The sequence below is a fragment of the Centroberyx gerrardi genome, chromosome 14, assembly GCF_048128805.1.
Source record: "Centroberyx gerrardi isolate f3 chromosome 14, fCenGer3.hap1.cur.20231027, whole genome shotgun sequence".
In the NCBI taxonomy this organism is placed as follows: domain Eukaryota; kingdom Metazoa; phylum Chordata; class Actinopteri; order Beryciformes; family Berycidae; genus Centroberyx; species Centroberyx gerrardi.
Window position 1 is genome coordinate 13,914,151 of NC_136010.1, and position 18,493 is coordinate 13,932,643.

The 18,493-nt window shown below is 41.4% G+C and overlaps 1 protein-coding gene and 1 long non-coding RNA gene across 2 annotated transcripts; both read left to right on the forward strand.

The window, feature by feature from the left end:
• Window positions 1-1,373: 1,373 nt before the first annotated feature.
• LOC144542281 (uncharacterized) lies at window positions 1,374-3,765 on the forward strand. Its single transcript, XR_013507141.1, has 3 exons — window positions 1,374-1,497; window positions 2,984-3,107; window positions 3,507-3,765. It is a non-coding gene; the product is annotated as an uncharacterized LOC144542281 (long non-coding RNA).
• Window positions 3,766-8,252: 4,487 nt separating this feature from the next.
• On the forward strand, window positions 8,253-18,396 carry ggt7 (gamma-glutamyltransferase 7). Its single transcript, XM_071921052.2, has 16 exons — window positions 8,253-8,341; window positions 8,738-9,342; window positions 9,804-10,030; window positions 10,168-10,319; window positions 10,431-10,548; window positions 10,679-10,746; window positions 11,485-11,558; window positions 11,794-11,987; window positions 13,936-14,023; window positions 14,797-14,924; window positions 15,023-15,111; window positions 15,213-15,365; window positions 15,498-15,615; window positions 15,793-15,930; window positions 16,129-16,228; window positions 16,872-18,396. The coding sequence occupies exons 2-16, from the start codon at window positions 9,123-9,125 to the stop codon at window positions 17,045-17,047; spliced, it is 2,043 nt and encodes a 680-aa protein (XP_071777153.1). The 5' UTR covers window positions 8,253-8,341; window positions 8,738-9,122; the 3' UTR covers window positions 17,048-18,396.
• The last annotated feature ends 97 nt before the right edge of the window (window positions 18,397-18,493 follow it).

Consider the following 18,493-nt stretch of genomic DNA (forward strand, 5'->3'; position numbering starts at 1 on the left):
GCTTGAGGCAGGTAAGGAGATTTTATCATCGGCTTCGACGCTGAGCTTTACCATAAAGATGGCAACGCCTACCTGAGTGAAGTCAGTTTGATATTGATAACTATGGAGCTTTTTTCCTATCTTTAATCAAGAGCGTGGTCTTTCAATTTGAGAGCATGATTTATTGATTTCACGTTCAGATTTTGTAATGCTTTCCCTCAAACCCTGCCCTCGCACTCAAATATCTCCTGCTTGCACTTAGATTTGCTCTGCTTCTGCTCAAACTGTATGCTTGCACTCAGATATAATGTTGCTTGCACACAGATTTCCTGCGCTCCAGCTTCAGCCCTTCTCCTCGCACTCAGGCTGCTTCTGTGCGCTTGTGAAACTTCTGCTCTTGGATTTCTGCTCTGCTCTCGGATTTCTGCTCTGCTCTCGGATTTCTGCTCTGCTCTCGGATTTTTTGTGCAACAACCCTGTCAAAATTCCCCAACCAATAGAATGCCAGGTGTAGTGTTGACCAATGAAATGATCCCTGCCTCGTTGCGGGTGCGTTCGCTTTACTTCTTAGAGCGTCCCGTACGGGCGGTTACTCTTTAACCGGGTTCATCCACTCCCGCCCTCCGGGGCTTTATTAAATACGACTTTTGGAATAAAAGGACAGTTAATGTATATACCAGCGCCCGTACTTTTTCGTTTACTATAATAGCTACATAAAATAGTAGCCGTATAGCACACCGGCCTCCCGTCGGTGTGCTAGAGGAGAAAACGACGTCACCTTCATGACTCAGGAGCGGGAGTCTTGCGGATCACTGGCCAATATGGACCGCCAAAGTCAAGGACCTCAAGTAAGTTTTTTATTTTAATGGTGCTATTATTGGAACCAACTTTTTTGTGATATTGTTTTATTTTGCCATACTTTGTACGCTGGCAAGGATGCCGTGAATCAACCGTCAGTTCATGCTCATTGACAGCTGCACACGGAGAGCTATTAGCTTTCTAATGCTAGCTAAAACCAAGGTGGTAACCGCCTCGGTCTGCCCCTTCTCCTTAATACATCCATGGTCTGCCCACATTAAGCTATCTACCTCGCTGTAGCTATGATTTAGTCTTGTAGTTCCCTTCCAAGCTTAAACTGAACATACTCATGCTGAAAAGTGCTCTATTTTCAGTCTCAGCTAGCTTGATGCACAGTTAACGTTAGCTCAGTAGCGCTCCGACAGGTGCCATGCCATTGTTCTTGCACTCATACAATCCTGTCATCAGGAGCAGGCCATACAATAGCCAACACACCTGTAGCTCGAATTGTGTCATTCTTGAAAAGCCCTCACACAACTCTCAGATCAGTCAAGTTAGTAATATCACTTGATGTGTATCTTGACAACACATAAGGTGTTGTCTGTTTTAATTTCAGGTGGAGGCAGCCACTGAGACAACAATTCAAGGTCTCACAGAGGAGATCTTGAACTGTGGGTACACAGGATTAATCAGTTTGGAGAAAAAGGACGAAATAATCCGGTATGTTGGAGGTGTTGGTGCTTAATGTACTGTTTCAGAATCAAAAATGTGTGTGTGTGTGTGTGTGTGTGTAGGCATGAAAGTTTCTAGATTTCAAAAACCATAAAAACTACAACTCCACACTTTGGCATCATCACCACCAACATGGTGAAGCTATAACAATGACTTTTTCATTGTGGTCTATAATTTAACCATAGTCCTATTGAGACAAAGTCATTATGTCACTGTATTACGTATAGACGTATGCCCTGGTCATTATTGCCTGACCAGACTTTCTGTCAATTTGTCATTCAATTCTGCTGCCATTTTGCCATAACTGGGTTCCCATGTTTTGGGGATAAAATGGCCTTTTTTTAATGAAATACCATACCCCAATTGTTGATTAAATAAAATATGGTGGCTGTACATGGATGTACACATATGAATAATGAGTAATGCTGCACATTTTGGTTTCATTGTATTCCCAAATAAAACATTACACATTACATTCCCCATAAATTCCTAAAGTTTTAAGTATTTTGTGATTAATCATGTTTATTTTTGTTTTAAATGTTATGTTGTTTGTGTCTGTGCATGTGTGTTTGTGTGTGCATGTGATTTATTACAAAAACAGTGCTATTGTCCTCCATGCAAACCTGAGGCTGCTCCCGATTCTGCTGCAGATAAGGGATGGCTTGAAGCTGTATGGCTTGTGTGATATCATGGGCAAATACCCTGATATCTGTCAGACTTTGTTTGTACCAGGGGTAGAAATGACAGTAAGTGCAGCATAGATACAATTTAAAGATTCATATTTTCTGTTGCATCATGACAGTCTTTTTTCAGTTCTATATGACTTAGAAGTTGAGTTGAAATGGTGCTTCAGTTAGTCTTAAATGCAAAAGAGTGACAAGTGCTTGACTTACTTGTTTAGTGTAGATCAGACTTCTTACACAGGAAACTTCAACATAATGAAATACCAAAGGATAGGGCAGGTAGGAGAACTTATCTCCAGAGTATCACTTAAATGGGATCGCAAACCAGACAAACATTAGCATTACTTGGGGATGTGGCAGGATCAGTGTTAGAAGTATGATCGCAAACTATTATACTAAAAAAGGCAATGTTAGATGAGCTCTAAAAAGATACAAAAGTACAAAATCAATGACTCTGGTAACTGCTTCACCTCCCATGTAGTCTACATGCTTACACATCTTAGGTGCCTCATGAATGATGGACAAAGTAAAGGCCAAAGGAGCTCAGTAACAATGTACAGTATATCACAGCGTTTAACAGCTATTATAAGGCCCAAAATAATGGATAACACCATTGCAAGACAATATCAAAACCATGAATCTGTACAATCACTCATCTTAAAGGGGCACTGTAAATATTTAGCCTTTCTCAAGAGGTTCTGGTATGGCGATGAGGTTGTTTTTATATTAAGTCTTTATATATACACTGAAAACTGGATTGTGCTAATGGGTCATCTGCTTTCATTTGACAGGCTGATGCAGACTTCATCATCTCTGTGTGCCAAGCAGAATTCAGTGAGAGAGGCTCAAACAAGGAACAGGTGGAGGTGACTTTAATGAATCATCTGCAGGATTTCCTCCAGGAACTGGAGCAAGGTAAAATAATTTGCTGTTCTGTGACTGAAATTTAACCATCTTTATTGGTTCATAAAATCAAATAAATCAAATCAATAACATAGGTTCCAAAACCTATTACACATTTACAAAATCTCTTCCTTACTTTTTAAATAGATATCTGCAATACAAACATTCTGTTCATCATTTTTTCCATCTGCAGTATAATAAGCACCCTCTCTGGCATTTGCAATCCATTTCTGTCTGTATAGTAGCAGAAACACATTCTTAGCTGTCTTTGCCCCCACCAATATTACTGGTACATGGACCACTCCTATAGTACATGGACAAACTACGGGAGGTGGATTTTGTTGTCTTTTTCTAATCTCGGAAAAATCAATCTTAAAATGTTACATTCTATCTCATTGCCTCTAATTTCAGATGAAACTGAATCAGGGATGGAGAAAGCTGCACCTCCCTCATTGTCTCCAAAAGCATTTCTTCAGTGGATAACAGGGCAAGGCCATGTTCCTGTCCTGCAGGAAGAGAAGAGACGTTTCAAAGTAAATGTAAAGTTCGATCATCACTGCCAGTCACATTTTGGGGAACACAGGATATGCTATCCATCTGTTGCAGCTTGCAGTAGCACCATCACCTTCCCTGTTCAACACATGAGATCATATGAAGATTTCAAAGTAGTCCTGGTGGAGGCATTCCATCTGGGACAAGAATTCTCAAGGGTGTAGATTAATAAGTTGTTCATGCAACTGTTGTGGCAGGTTTTGTAGTGAAAGTAGATGTATTAACTTGTGGGTGAGTGAAAGAGATGGTTTTAATGAAATTTCATGTACAACCTTGTTTATCTGTGAATCTGTTTTCATTTCAGTAGTTTAATTAGTAGTTTAAGTTTAATGAAATGTAATGTTCAACATTGTCATTCACTGTATCACCAATAGTTGTAAAAGAAGAAGAAACACTGCCACAGATGAAAAACATATATACATTTTAAAACAGTCTGTCAGGCAAGAACACCTCTGTTCTAAATAAAAAGATGTTTGTTAAATTCTACAAACTTTGACTTGGTCTTTTTTATATGTCTACATGTATATGGCACAGCAGTTGGTGCTCAGACTTACCAACATGACAGTTGCTCACTGAAAGATTTGAAGACAACGACAGTAAATGTCTCGACCATGGGAGTCGGATGAGTCTGTAGGGTTCACAGCAGCTTGAAGGTCTGTCATATCTTGCTCATTTAGGGGCGTGGGAAATTCTGGAACAACAACCCCAGATTCTGGTAGGGACTCATCACGGTAAAGGGCACTCTCCCAGTCTATGTCAAGTTCTTGCAGATCCTAGGATTCAAATAGCAGTTTAAATGAAGCATAAATTTATAGAGATAATTGCAGAAAAGTTAGTGTGCACCTCAACATTCTCAGCCTCATCTGTGCTGTTTTGCAGCAGGCCCAACTGCCACAACTGCTGAGGGGTCACGTTTCCCTCTGTGCGGAGGGGGTGATGGTTCCAGCCCTCAGTAAAGGTGTGAAGGTCGCTGCAGAGACGAGGTAGGAACACAAAGGAACACACTTCCTGCACCAGGAAGATGTGCAGCGTGTTTGAGATGTCCAGTAGTCCCTCTTCTTCAAGACTGTGCAGGACATCATAATATGTGCTAGTTACTGCAGTCCACACATCACGCCAAAGCCGTTCGATTCTGTTGTGGAAAAATGGTAAAGTCATTTGGGAAACAAGCAGTATGTCACCTTTTGAGTTAGAGACAGTGTAAAGGGTAAAAGGGGCACTTAAATGTATCATAATAGTCACCGGCCTTGAAAGCCACCCAGTCGCACATCCCCTTTAAGAGGACAATATATGCCAAAATGTTGATTCATAGAATTAAAAATGAAAAAGACTGCATTAGAGAAATGAGTGTGCAGCTTTCCACTCCTTCCTTTGGAATCAGTATTTTTCCATAGTATGGCTCAATTTGAATGATTACAGTACAATGTCAGACCAGGAGCTTGACAATTTAGTGTCTGAAATCAAAGCTCAGATGCCCCATATTGGCTACAGGTTAGTCATGGGAAGACTGAGGTCCTTAGGCCATAGGGTACAGTGGAGCAGAATGAAGGCAGCTATGCACAGAGTAGATGCAGCTGGGATTCTTGCTCGTATGACACAGTGAGAGGCACCCCTTTTACTTGTTCATGTGGATACTAACACAAACTGATAAGGTTAGTTTTCAAATTGCAGTTGTAAATTAAATTCAAGTAATCATATCTGAGATCTTGACTGACATACAACTGCACACACACAGAAAAATTGACAGTCATGTCAATGCTGACTCGAGGTTAATGTTACCTTGCTAAACATTTGATTATATTTACCTCTGGTTGTGGACACTTTTTCCAGAAATGAAACTTGCCCGGTCAGTTCCTCGCACAGTAAACATGAAACGAGCAATGTCGACGTTCTCCACACCTTGATCACCTCTGACCCTGGCATATATGTGAAAAGGTTATTCTAAAAGTTATGAAGGCATATAATTACAGTTCTGATACAGTACAACATCAGGATGACTTGCATGTGATGCATATCAGACTGCACGACCTCTTGTACATACCTTGAGGGCAAACCATTCCTCTCACAAGAGGTCAGGAAAAAGGTGAGGCCAGTAGATGCCTTATTATTGTTGGCAGGTTCCAGGTACATGATCTGGACACAAATATAAGCACCCCTTAAATATAAGACATTATCAGCCTTGTGTTAACCCTGAGTGTAAGTCATTGAAACAGCTGCATTTGATAGTGTTATATGCCACCTAACATGGAAAAAATTATCCAAAAATCACTGTGATAACTGTCACAAAAAATATATTATTTTAATCTGAGTACCTTTCTGGAGAAGCCATCAATGCCCCCAAAAATGACTATGTTATACCTGTTTAGGAGAAAGTAGTTAATAAGCATATTGTTTGGGTTGCCAGGTTGTGAAAAATCCCTCCTTTCTATACCACCATAAGTCATTGATAAAGGATTAAATGTTTCACATTGTCTGATAAGTCATCAGGTCTGCAGTTATAAATGATTATAGGTCATTAATAAAGGGTTAGAGTTTCACATTTTGTAAGTCATCAGGTCTGCAGTTATACTTAAAGTCATTAATGAAAATAATTAAAGTCTACAGTTATAAATGTTAATAAATTGTTAATAAATGGATTTTGGCCTGGATGCCCTGCAGCCCTCTCCAGAAGGTAACCTCCTAAAGAATTATATCAAGCAAATGTTGTGGTGGTATAGAAAGGAGGGATTTTTCACAACCTGGCAATCCAAAATTAATGCCTATTAATGACTTCTAAATGATTTTCAAAGCATTAGTAAATGATTTATTAACAATTAATGAAGCCATTAATTAATACTTATAAACCCAGTCAAACCCAGAGAAATTATGAGTAGCTAAGTTAAATGTGTATCTCAATCTCCAATAATCACGCTGTAGCATTAACTGAGACTGGAATAAATTGGAATAATATCTGTGACACAAGTGAAGGATTTCCTCAGCTTTAACAGTAACAGACCCCTCGTTGTTCAACTGGAAAGCTAGTGCTTAATGTCTGCAATGTAACTGATTTAATTGTAGATATGTTACAGATATGATACCTGGAAGTGGGGACGTGTTTACCGTATTTACAATATGTGAAACCTTTCTGATAGAGCAGACTTTGACACAGCAACGGTAAACATCATTTGAAGAGAAGGATATATACACAACACACCAATTGCGTTTTTAAAATGTAGTTGCTCATTGAATTTACTTTTGTTTTCTACTGTCTTAATGTGTTAGCTGGTTACTTTTGCTGTTGGTACTTTTCCCATTCCTAAACACTAAAATACAGGAAAAAAAGAAACACGGCGGCGTCCATTTTGTTGTTAGTTGCCTAGCAACAATGTTCCCATAACGTACAACACTTGAAAGCCAAGCACATTATCATGGATGTATTCTTGTGCCGCAAATATGACTTAACCAATTCAATTTGAAGGAAGTAATAGCACCATTAAAATAAAAAACTTACTTGAGGTCCTTGACTTTGGCGGTCCATATTGGCCAGTGATCCGCAAGACTCCCGCTCCTGAGTCATGAAGGTGACGTTGTTTTCTCCTCTAGCACACCGACAGGAGGCCGGTGTGCTATACGGCTACTATTTTATGTAGCTATTATAGTAAACGAAAAAGTACGGGCGCTGGTATATACATTAACTGTCCTTTTATTCCAAAAGTCGTATTTAATAAAGCCCCGGAGGGCGGGAGTGGATGAACCCGGTTAAAGAGTAACCGCCCGTACGGGACGCTCTAAGAAGTAAAGCGAACGCACCCGCAACGAGGCAGGGATCATTTCATTGGTCAACACTACACCTGGCATTCTATTGGTTGGGGAATTTTGACAGGGTTGTTGCACAAAAAATCCGAGAGCAGAGCAGAAATCCGAGAGCAGAGCAGAAATCCAAGAGCAGAAGTTTCACAAGCGCACAGAAGCAGCCTGAGTGCGAGGAGAAGGGCTGAAGCTGGAGCGCAGGAAATCTGTGTGCAAGCAACATTATATCTGAGTGCAAGCATACAGTTTGAGCAGAAGCAGAGCAAATCTAAGTGCAAGCAGGAGATATTTGAGTGCGAGGGCAGGGTTTGAGGGAAAGCATTACAAAATCTGAACGTGAAATCAATAAATCATGCTCTCAAATTGAAAGACCACGCTCTTGATTAAAGATAGGAAAAAAGCTCCATAGATAACTGGCTTTTTCTGTCGGTTTTCTATCTTGAATAACTTGTGGAGGAAACATGTGAAAGCACATTGACAATATGTATTTGGGATTACTGGAACCATCCATTTCTTTGTTGAGGAAATTATGTTTTTTGTCTTTCTTTATAGGAATTTTTAAAGAATTCATTGCTTCCCATTTGTGAATGTACGTTTAGCATATTTTCTTACAAAAATAAAATAAAACATCGTTGCAAATTGTTCTACATCTTCCATTCAGTCACAAATATATCCATCAAATGTGTTTTATATGTTTCCTTCACAAGTCATTGCAGAAAGCAAACAATCCTTACAGCGTGTCCTATTTGCTAATGTGAAGCCAACTTCACTCCGGTGTGATGTCACGGATCTGGCAGCTTGTGCCTCTCTTGCTGAAGGAGAGTCCACATCTCACCTGCTCTACTAAAAAAAACACACATTTCCAAGGATGATTTACGCTTGAACACATGTATTTTCGCGATACGGTAAGTAGACATATAGCCTATATGAGCAGTGTTTTCGTCGCATAGATCTATTTAGAGAATAAACCGAGAGATGTGTCATTCTGTGTGAGTGCGGTGGAGCATCTGAACGTTTAAAAACAGAATAGCACCTCGGAGGTTTGCCCTCTGTCCGTGGTTTGAATCCAAATTATACTGTTACATAATGGCATTTTCATTTTAGATTACCATATTCTGCGCCATAGGAAGGCAGAGCGAGATTTGTCGCATGTCAAGTAGGCTATGGCTGTCTGGCGATACGGCTGTGTAAATCCTGCGAGGTTACCATCTCAAAGCCTGCTTGGCAGCCCAATTAGACGAATGCCGCTGGAAGAAATTTGTGGTTGAAACCTAACCTACTTGAAATCTTATCCTCTGCAGGAGATGGATAGCTGGAAAAATGCATCATCATCCCAGGAGCTGCACATCAGAGTCTCGGCCTAACAAGTGTTAGAATATTCCCCAAGGAGAAACAACTGCAGTAATCCTATAATAAGGATGCAAATGTCACAACGAAGCTATAAAGCCCTGTAGGAATATTGTAGTGATATCATAGGAGGTTAAAACAATCCCATCAAGTACCACAGCCACATTATAGGTCCATAAAGGAATATTATAGTGATTTTAGCAGGTGTGTCCCAGACCAGAATCAAATGTAGCCCTCCAACATGGGATTCCTTGCCTAACTTTAAAGAGCAGGCCCTTTTCTCCATGCCAGCTGTGACTTTGATCCCTTAACTGTGTGACTGCGGGACCTAGAGTAGTCATGCACAACCCTGCTCCTGAAATTGTGGCAGGGTATTCTAGCGGGCTAGTGACGGACAAAGATGCCAATCCGGAGACAACCTTGGGAAGTGCCTACTCTCCGGTGGACTACATGAGCATCACCAGCTTCCCCAGGCTGCCAGAGGACGACGCGCTGTCTGGGGAGAACACTCAGAAATCTCGCAAAGATGATGACAACTTTCTGAGCGAGCAGGATACAGGTCAGTCAGAGAGCCCATACTGCAAAAAATACATTTCACATATACTTGAATATGTTTAGAGAGATGTTTCAGGCACTGGTAAATTCAGCAGACAAAGAGCAGAACTGTATTTCAATAAAATCTGAGCATTAAGAATTTGCTCACACTGCTTGCTACTGCCCTGCATGATGTATTGTGGTGCAAGATGATTGCAGGATTAACAGGCAAACCAATTCTAAAGGTTGAAAGTTTATTGATATAGGTGCTACTTGGTGTATTAGATGCATGCTGAATTGAAGAGTTAATTCTAACGATTCATTAATGGTATTAAGTCATGTTCTGCAGTGCGTGTATGTTTGCCAAGAAGCAAGGCCGCATTACATTGCCAGATTTTTGAATGGAGTTTGGCGTGAGAGGACAAAATATGGTGTGTGTCCTGCTCATTCCTGTTTATCCTTATCCTTTTGGTTTGTACGTCCCAGACCCAGATCTGTTTTTGAAGACAGCTCGCCTCCAGCGTCTCCCCTCCTCGGCCTCTGACCTGGCCAGCCATGACATCTCGCCCCTGCGGGAGACCACCAGAGACCCCTTGGCAGACGACTGCGCCTGCCAGCGAGACGGACTGACAGTCATCATCACAGCCTGCCTCACGTTCGCCACAGGAGTCACTGTAGCTCTCATCATGCAGATCTACTTTGGAGACCCGCAGGTAGGCAGTTTTACTGTCGTAATGCTGTAGCAATAGTGTTGTTGTCTTTCTCTGATCCCACACACACTGCCACACCCTCAGGTAAATTCAGACAGATTAACAGTTTCTTCCTCCCTTCCTCATTCTCCTGTTTCAAGGTCTTTAACCAGGGGGCGGTGGTGACTGATGTGGCTCAGTGTACGTCTCTCGGCTTCGACGTTCTGGGGAAGCAGGGCTCCAGTGTGGACGCTGCCATCACCGCTGCTCTCTGTCTGGGCATTATCCACCCACACACCTCTGGCATTGGCGGGTGAGTGATAACATCAATCTGTTGGACTACCTGCTAAGTTCGTAGATGTAAAAAAAAAAGGATAAATATGAATACGAAGCCAACGTAGAGCTCTGCTGACATTTTCTGCAGTGGCGGAGTTATGCTGGTGCATGACATCCGTAAGAATGAGACCCGGGTAATCGACTTCAGAGAGACGGCACCGTCTGCGATCCATGAGGACATGCTGCAGGCAAACCTTGATCTCAAGGTGAGGCGTTGTTTCTGGCATATTCCTCCCTTACTCCTGTCAAACATTGAGTCAGAGAAGAGGAGAAAGTGTTACTGCTATTGTTGTTGAGTTGTGGGTGATGTGGGCTATTCTCGCTGCTGTATTTCAGCCTGGCCTGCTGGTTGGAGTACCGGGCATGCTCAGTGGGATGCATCAGGCACATCAGCTGTATGGCAGGTACTGTGATCGTCATTACAATTATTTATAATCCTTTCATCTTTCCTCATAACATGACTATTTGCGGTCTGACTTCTGGATTCCCTGCATTCCCTCCTTCCTTCGTATCTTCTGTTTCCTGTACACCACTTTGTGACAATCCTGTTTATTAAAAGCCCTTTATAAGTAAAACCACTGTTATATTGTTATTCACCCATTCCTCTCTCCTTCCCCATTTTGTCCAGTTCTGTTAGACAAGTATACTAAACGTTGACGTTTTAATTGCCCCATGCAGAGACGCAGCATGGGTGCACTGCTCAGTCTGCAGAGCTGCCACTGCATCTAGCTTAGTCCTATAAAGAATCAGATTAGAAAGGGCAGCCTGTCGTTGTGCTGTCAGCTCAACCAGAGACTGCGCTTGTATTCAGAACTAAAGGAGTGTGAATCCATTCCCAGTGAAGTTATCACCAGCTGTGTTTAAGGAGAACACGTTTGTTCCTTTTCCTGGTCAGAGCGTCGGCCTGCAATTACTCTGATGCTATGTAATTATCGGCGCTGAGGCCTTAATTGTTAAGAGGATGACGTTGCAGCGCTAACACGCTCGCTTGATGCATGCATGGAGGATAAGTGTTTTGCCAGGCCATTATGGATTATTAACTTGACAAATTAATCCTTTGAAAGTGATGATTTCAGAGTACATTCACAAGTTTTAACGGTTTGTAAACCGAGCCAAACTTATATGACGTTTGTATTCCTCAGAATGCCGTGGAAAGATGTGGTTACCATGGCAGCCGATGTGGCCAGAAATGGGTTTAATGTTACTCATGACCTAGGTAAGTCTAGTGTATTGTAGTGCTAATCCTTGAATGAAGGGAATGTCATTACTCTCACTGTTCTTGCATTAATAACACTGCGTTATTGCCCAGCATTGATATCGCTCCTGAACAACATGAACTAAAGTATTAAGACAGCTGATAGTCTTATTAAGCACACAGGGGGCTCGTTAATTAAAAAACAAAGGGAAAATTTGCAGGTGTGATCTCATCTGTACTGCCTGTCTCTCCCTAGCTGAAGCTCTAGCTAAAGTTAAGGACCAGAACGTGTCGGACGCCTTCCGGGACTTGTTCCTCCCCAACGGCCAGGCTCCCCTCTCCGGGTTGTTCACCAGACGACTTGACTTGGCGGCCATCTTGGATGCCATCGCAGCTAATGGAATAGCGGACTTCTACAGCGGAAACCTGACGCAGGAAATGGCGGCCGCAGTAAGGAAGCATGGCCTTTTCTCAGCACCATCATCTATGATTATATAAGTAGTCATGAATACTGCATAGCCTCCATTGGGAAAACACTCTAATGTCCCTGCTGTACTTTTCACTTAGGGCTTTTTGGTAAAGTTTTGGCTAGGGCTGGGCAATAATCTAACATGATCCTTTATCGTCTTTCAACAATCATATCGTGATGAAAATGAGTTATTACTGCTACTACTGAAGTGACTATCAGCACATTGTGTTGGTATTTAGTGACAAGTTAGACACCCAAGTACAAATACAATAGAAAAGAAACAAGACCCCACAAATCCCACAAAAATAGAAAAGGTCAAGGGGAAGATTAGTAAACCAAAAAGTCGGAAATGAGCTACAGCCTGTGTAGTCATGCATATAAATTTGCGTGTTCATGCTCATATAAAAGTATATGTATACTGCACACCACCCCATTACACTCATACATAGGTACACCACCATGAGCATAGCTTTTATGCTTTACTTTCCATCCAGATATAAATGAATGAATATACAGAGCTTACACCTAGCTTTCTGTGACAGGACTTCCCTGACACGAGAGGCGGGTGTGGTCTGCCAGCAACACTGTTGTGTGCTAAGTGGTTCACACCCATTTTTCAGGAGCTTTCCAGTCACAGGCCACACTGTCACCAGACCAGAAACACCTGTGCACATTACATCAGACAATTCATTAGCCATATAACATGATAAGGTTGCCAGTCCCTCACAAAGGGATCAATTGTACACCTTAGTACCTGTGATAATGTTTCTAGTGTGTTCAAGCTTCACATACCACAGAATTAAATAGGGAGGATTTTCATCTAACTGCATCTGTAGAAAGTTGAGCAGCATACCATATTATTCTAAGGATATTTCTGTATCTGGCAAGCGGCTTCAATGGTGTATCAACTATAAAATGATTCTTAGTGTCATCCTGTATTGATACCCAAAATGGTATAGGCTTTGGACAGAACCAAAACAGATGACTGTTAGTGCCACACTCATTCTTGCATTTGCAGCATAGTGGAGAGCAGTGAGAGTCATATTTACTATTGATAACCGAGGTAATATATAGCTTATGAATTGTTTTCTATTGAATTTCATGTGACTTATTAGAGGTAGTTATTTCCTTTGCATTAATCAAAATGCAACATCACTTCTCTTAAACAAGATGGAACCCAAAACCTTTTCGCCAGGATAGTTTACTGCTATTAATTTAGAGATTGCATCTGATATGAAACATTTTTGGTATACAGGGCTGGTAATTTTCTTCCTTTGTGAGTAAGCTGACAAAAGAGCAATCTCTGCTGTGTTTATACCTCTGGAATGAAGTTGATTTAACTACTAAGCTGTAAATATTGAGTTTGAGGGAGCTTAAATTTTTTGTTTGTAAGATTTCAGTGTTCCCATCAAGATATCGGTCATGTAGTTTATATATGTTAACAATATAATTCAAAGTATGCTAACAAGAAAAATAAATGTAATAAAGACATTCAGAGTTTACATACATAGTGTAATTGAGTCAAAATCATGTTTTAGACTATGAAAGACCAACAGGATAAATGTGTTACATAGTCAGCAGAGTGTTCAGACTGAGCATTCAGTTGTCAGGTAGTAATTTGAAAATATTTTCCTGTTTCTGCCTCAAGCGACAAGTTGTTTTCTGTTCTCCATTTTGCGTGACTTTCTGTCACGAATGCCCCTCAGCCACTGAGAGCTGCAAATGGCTCACATGTGCTTCTACTGATCACAGGCTAGATGGGTGTTGAATTCCGGCACCTCACTCACTAAACCTGTACTTCTTCAGACCATTTCTGGTTTTCATTTTGATTCGCGCGCTATTTTGGGTGACGTCTTTATTCCTTGAAATGAGAAAGACAATTTACTGGTTTTACCGTTAGATTCAAACATGCCATGCATTTTTTAACAGGTACGAGCGAGAGGGGGAGTGCTGTCTGAGGAAGACTTTGCAAACTACAGCACACTCTTGCAGCAGCCAGCAGAGATCACCTATCAGGGTAAATACCAGTTCAGATACTGTTCACATCAGAGCAATTAGAGCAGTGTAGTGTGTTCCCAGACTGCTTGACCCCCAATTTTACAAATTGATTGTCAACTCCTGAAACATTAGTTGAAACATTCTTCTCATTAGCCGAAACATTCCTCCATCTTCCTGTAAATATGTCCTGATAATGACAAAAGAAAACAAGAACATGCGCCCTTGCACATTGTCCCTTTTTCTGTATGTGGTGCCTCCATCAATTGTTTGTTGATTTGAACCAGTAATACACATACCGGTATGCAAATTGGCACTCCTTGTACATAGAGTAATGCAAATATGATTCACATTTCACATCCTGTGTATTATACAGTATATAATACACAGATACAGATATATTGAATTTATCTAGATATTTTTTTTATATTTTCACACGACATATTTTGTTTTTTGATATTTTCATATCATACATACTGTATTTTTTATTCATTTCTTTATCTCAGTATGCTCTACTGCTGTTATATGGACACACCTAGCATGCATTCTGATATTCATGTTGATAACATTTCATACTTTTCACTCTTATAGTTCTACTTTATACATTCTCAGATCGTAATTTGGTTGCTTTATGTTTAAAACCCCTCATTTGCTCCATTCTTATTTATATTCTGTTTTTCTTTGCTGTATCCCATTTCTTTTTGCCGCTGCAGTGACTCAATTTCCCCCATGGAGATCATTAATGTTTCCTCTTATCTTGTGGCTTGTTGGACTTGCGGTGTGTGTGTTGTGTAGGGCACCATGTGATGGCGGCTCCAGCCCCACATGCAGGCGTTGCCCTGATCACGGCTCTCAACATCCTGGAAGGCTACAACATTACCAGCCAGCTGCCCAGGAACAGCACCTACCACTGGATTGCAGAGGTAGTACACTAACTGCTTCACCAGCATGCAGCATAATAAACGGTATTCAAACTACCTGTCTTTGTTGAAACTGCAGTAATTCATGTGGTTATTTACAGTCTGTGAAGATAGCTCTGGCCCTGGCTAGTGGGCTGGGAGATCCCATATATGACACCTCCGTCTCAGAGGTCGTCGCTCAGATGCTGAGGTGGGTTTTCCCTCAATATGGTCCTTAAATGTACAATGTGTAACCCCATCCTAATTCACTGAGGCATTTTCTTTTAACCCAGTGTCGTTCCGTTCTCCCAGTAAGTCCCAGGCTGCCCTGCTTCGCCAGATGATCAACGACTCTCAGGCGTTTCCCGCAGGTCACTACGCTCCATCGTTTGCGTTGGAGGAGGGCGCAGCGGCTTCCCAGGTCATGGTCATGGGGCCGGACGACTTTATTGTGTCACTCATGAGGTATGCCATGCTATAGTGTTATTGCTGTAGCACATTGTCTATTTAAGTAAACCCCAACGACAGTTTAAGAGTGGATGGATATTACTGGAACATTTTCATTCAAATCTCTTTTTGTATTTTGTGTGTTTTTAGCTCTCTGAACAAACCGTTTGGCAGTGGGATTGTCACTCCTTCAGGAATCCTTTTGAATAGCCAGATCCTGGACTTCTCCTGGCCTAATAAAACACAGAGCTCCTCTCCACCAAACCCAGTAATTCTACCTTTCACTTGTTTCTTTGCTTTTGTGCCACATTTAATCAACAGTTGAGGTGTTCAAGATTTAAGAGCATGAAAATTCTCAGTGGCATCTTGGTTTGTAATTATTGAAAAAAATCAGTGAACGATTTATTGTACCTCCTCACGGTGTTTTTGTTCTCCACTTCTGCAGCATAACAGCCTCCAGCCTGGGAAGAGGCCCATGTCCTTCCTGATGCCCACAGCGGTGAGGCCGGCCCTGGGGCTGTGTGGCACTTATGTGGCCCTGGGCTCCTCCAATGGGGACAGAGCCCTTAGTGGCATCACACAGGTTATTTACTTACTGATAAAATTCATTAAGTCCACAATTGATTGATAGCTTTTTAGCAGTGTGAAAACACACCTTTGTAGATTGGCTTTTGTTCCTATTATCCAGTGGAAAGAAATGTCTTGCCTCATTGTGTTTCACAGTAATTTATCTATGTGTTATTATTCTGTATCTCTTATTCTGTATTGCGATCTCTCACAGGTGCTGATGAATGTTCTGTCTTCCCGTAAAAACCTGAGTGACAGTTTAGCGTATGGCAGACTCCACCCACAGCTGCAGCCCAACAAACTTCTAGTGGACTGTGAGTATTTCCTGCAGATCTATCTGTTGTCTAGTTTGGTCCAAATATAATGTAATAGAGATTCTAATTCTGTTTCTTATTTCCTGGTATTAAAATGCATCTGCATCTGCATCTGCTTCTGGATATGCCATCTGGATAACGAATAATCCGATAGCATTTACACCTGGTGTTTATATGCGTTCTTGGTGTCTGTATTCTGTCTGCATTTTGATTGGATCTCATTTTTGTGAGCACTATGCAAAACAGGCGAGCAGCTGGGGAGAGGACAAGTCTGTCTATTGTCAACAAAAACAAACATGGCAGGTGTAGGGTCTCCAGGTGATGGTACTGTGCAGTGCTTACTCTTTGTTTGCTGCGAAAAGACTCATCTTCTACTATGCGAACACACTGTATGATTGATCGCATTTGAACTATGCTGATTGGCTAAGATCCGATCATAATGTGAGCCAGTCCGCCTCTGGAAGCGGTCTGGCAGATCCAGTCACATTCTGATCGCAGTGTGTGCTGTGTGTAATTACACTTTATGTTAACACGTGTTTATTCATCCACAGATCGCATTTATTCAATTTGACACCTGTTGTTCCTTGTTCATTCTTGCCACTAACCTCACCTTCCCCTCTCCTACTCCTCTCCCTCTCCCCAGCTGAGTTTCTCCAGGAAGACGTGGAGCTGCTACAGGCCAAAGGTCACCAGGTTGAGAGGATAGACGTTCTCTCATTGGTGGAGGGCACCAGGAGAACCAATGACCTCATCATCGGGGTGAAGGACCCCCGCAGTGCTGACGCCTCAGCCCTCACTATGTCCATGAACATGCCCTAGCGCCTATGGGGGGATGGTGGGTGGACAGTAAAGAAGGGGTAAGAGGAGTTCAGCTGTTTGAGCAGATAGAGGGTCGATAAGGGAGCAGAGATGATGCTAGGGAGGCTGGTCCACTAATATACTAAACAAATTTAAGGGGAAAAGACTGTGATTTGACAGAAGAAACACAGTGAACACAAAGGCATGAGGCTTACTCTGAGACGACTTATATGGATGCTGATAGAGATCCTCTTCTCAGATTTTGTTGCTCACACAGGCACACAAAAAACGACTAGGAGCACCAGCTCACATCCCTCTGCTGTTTATACCCTCCGTCCCCAGCCTCAAACAGCGCTCAGTCACAATAGACTGTTCAAAATCTCTCTGTCCGTCCCCTGAATGACGTCAGTCCCCGCTGCCTATATTGCACAGACCAGTGCATTAAATTGCGTTCATAAATCAGATCTGATGCTCTGTTTAAAATTGGACTAAAGCAATAAATCTTAGGGATTACAGAGAGGGTTTAGATAGCGGATATGAGGAAGGGAAGATGGAAAAGTGTCAAATTATTTTTAGTCACATTTTCGCTTGCACTAGGAAAGCCTCTGGTGAACATTTGTTAATAAGCTTTGTAAGTTATTTGAGCCTGCCCGAGTGGCAGCTAGCTTTATTTGTGCTGCAAAACACTGATGTATCTCCTCCTTCTTGAAAGTCCTCAGTGTGACGTTTCCAGAGGGTCACACTTGTGAAAATAGGAACAGGAGTTCTTACAGCGTGCTAAATTCATGACTCATGGATTCTTTGAACAAAGTAATTACGTCATCATACCAGGAAGCTGCCAATTACGACATGCGTACGGTCCTTAATGCACTCAACCCACCTATCTGCTTTTCAGATTCCCCCTGCATTTTACCCTTTGTTCCAAATAGCACATAAGATCACAAGGAAAGGTAAAAAAAAAAAAGGTAATAATAGTTATAGCGGTTAAAAGTATGGTTTCGCAACCAAACTAGGCAATCCTAAACTGAACACACAAGCTAAACCATTTACTCTCATGCTTTTTATATGGTGTGTGACTGTACTTAGATGTTGTTTAGTACAACTGCTGAAGTTTTAACCTGTTGCGAACAATCAATAGCTTCCTTGGGACCATGTTAATATTTACACATTATTTACACAAAAGGAAATATGGTAGGACCTATAGGTCTCAATTGCTTTCCTCCTAACAAATGAGTGTTTTCTTCAGTTTAACAGTTGTTAAATATTAGTAATGGTAGAATAAATGCATTAAAATATATTTTATTTAAGAGAATTTGAGTTGTTGCATGATTTTGTTCTCTTTTAAAGCTTGTGAACTTTTTTTTAGAATGGGGATACTTGTTTTTAGAATGGGGATAATCTGCAGGTTCAATGATGGCTTGAGTATAATTTGTCTATTTTTATATAAACATTTGTTGGGCTATATAC

Bases quoted from the DNA above. Each gene is read 5' to 3' on its own strand.
- ggt7 (XM_071921052.2), top strand. From the start codon at position 9,123: ATGCACAACCCTGCTCCTGAAATTGTGGCAGGGTATTCTAGCGGGCTA. The intron at 11,988-13,935 runs GTAAGGAAGCAT...ATTTTTTAACAG, and splicing joins CGCAGGAAATGGCGGCCGCA to GTACGAGCGAGAGGGGGAGT. The intron at 15,616-15,792 runs GTAATTCTACCT...CCACTTCTGCAG, and splicing joins GCTCCTCTCCACCAAACCCA to CATAACAGCCTCCAGCCTGG.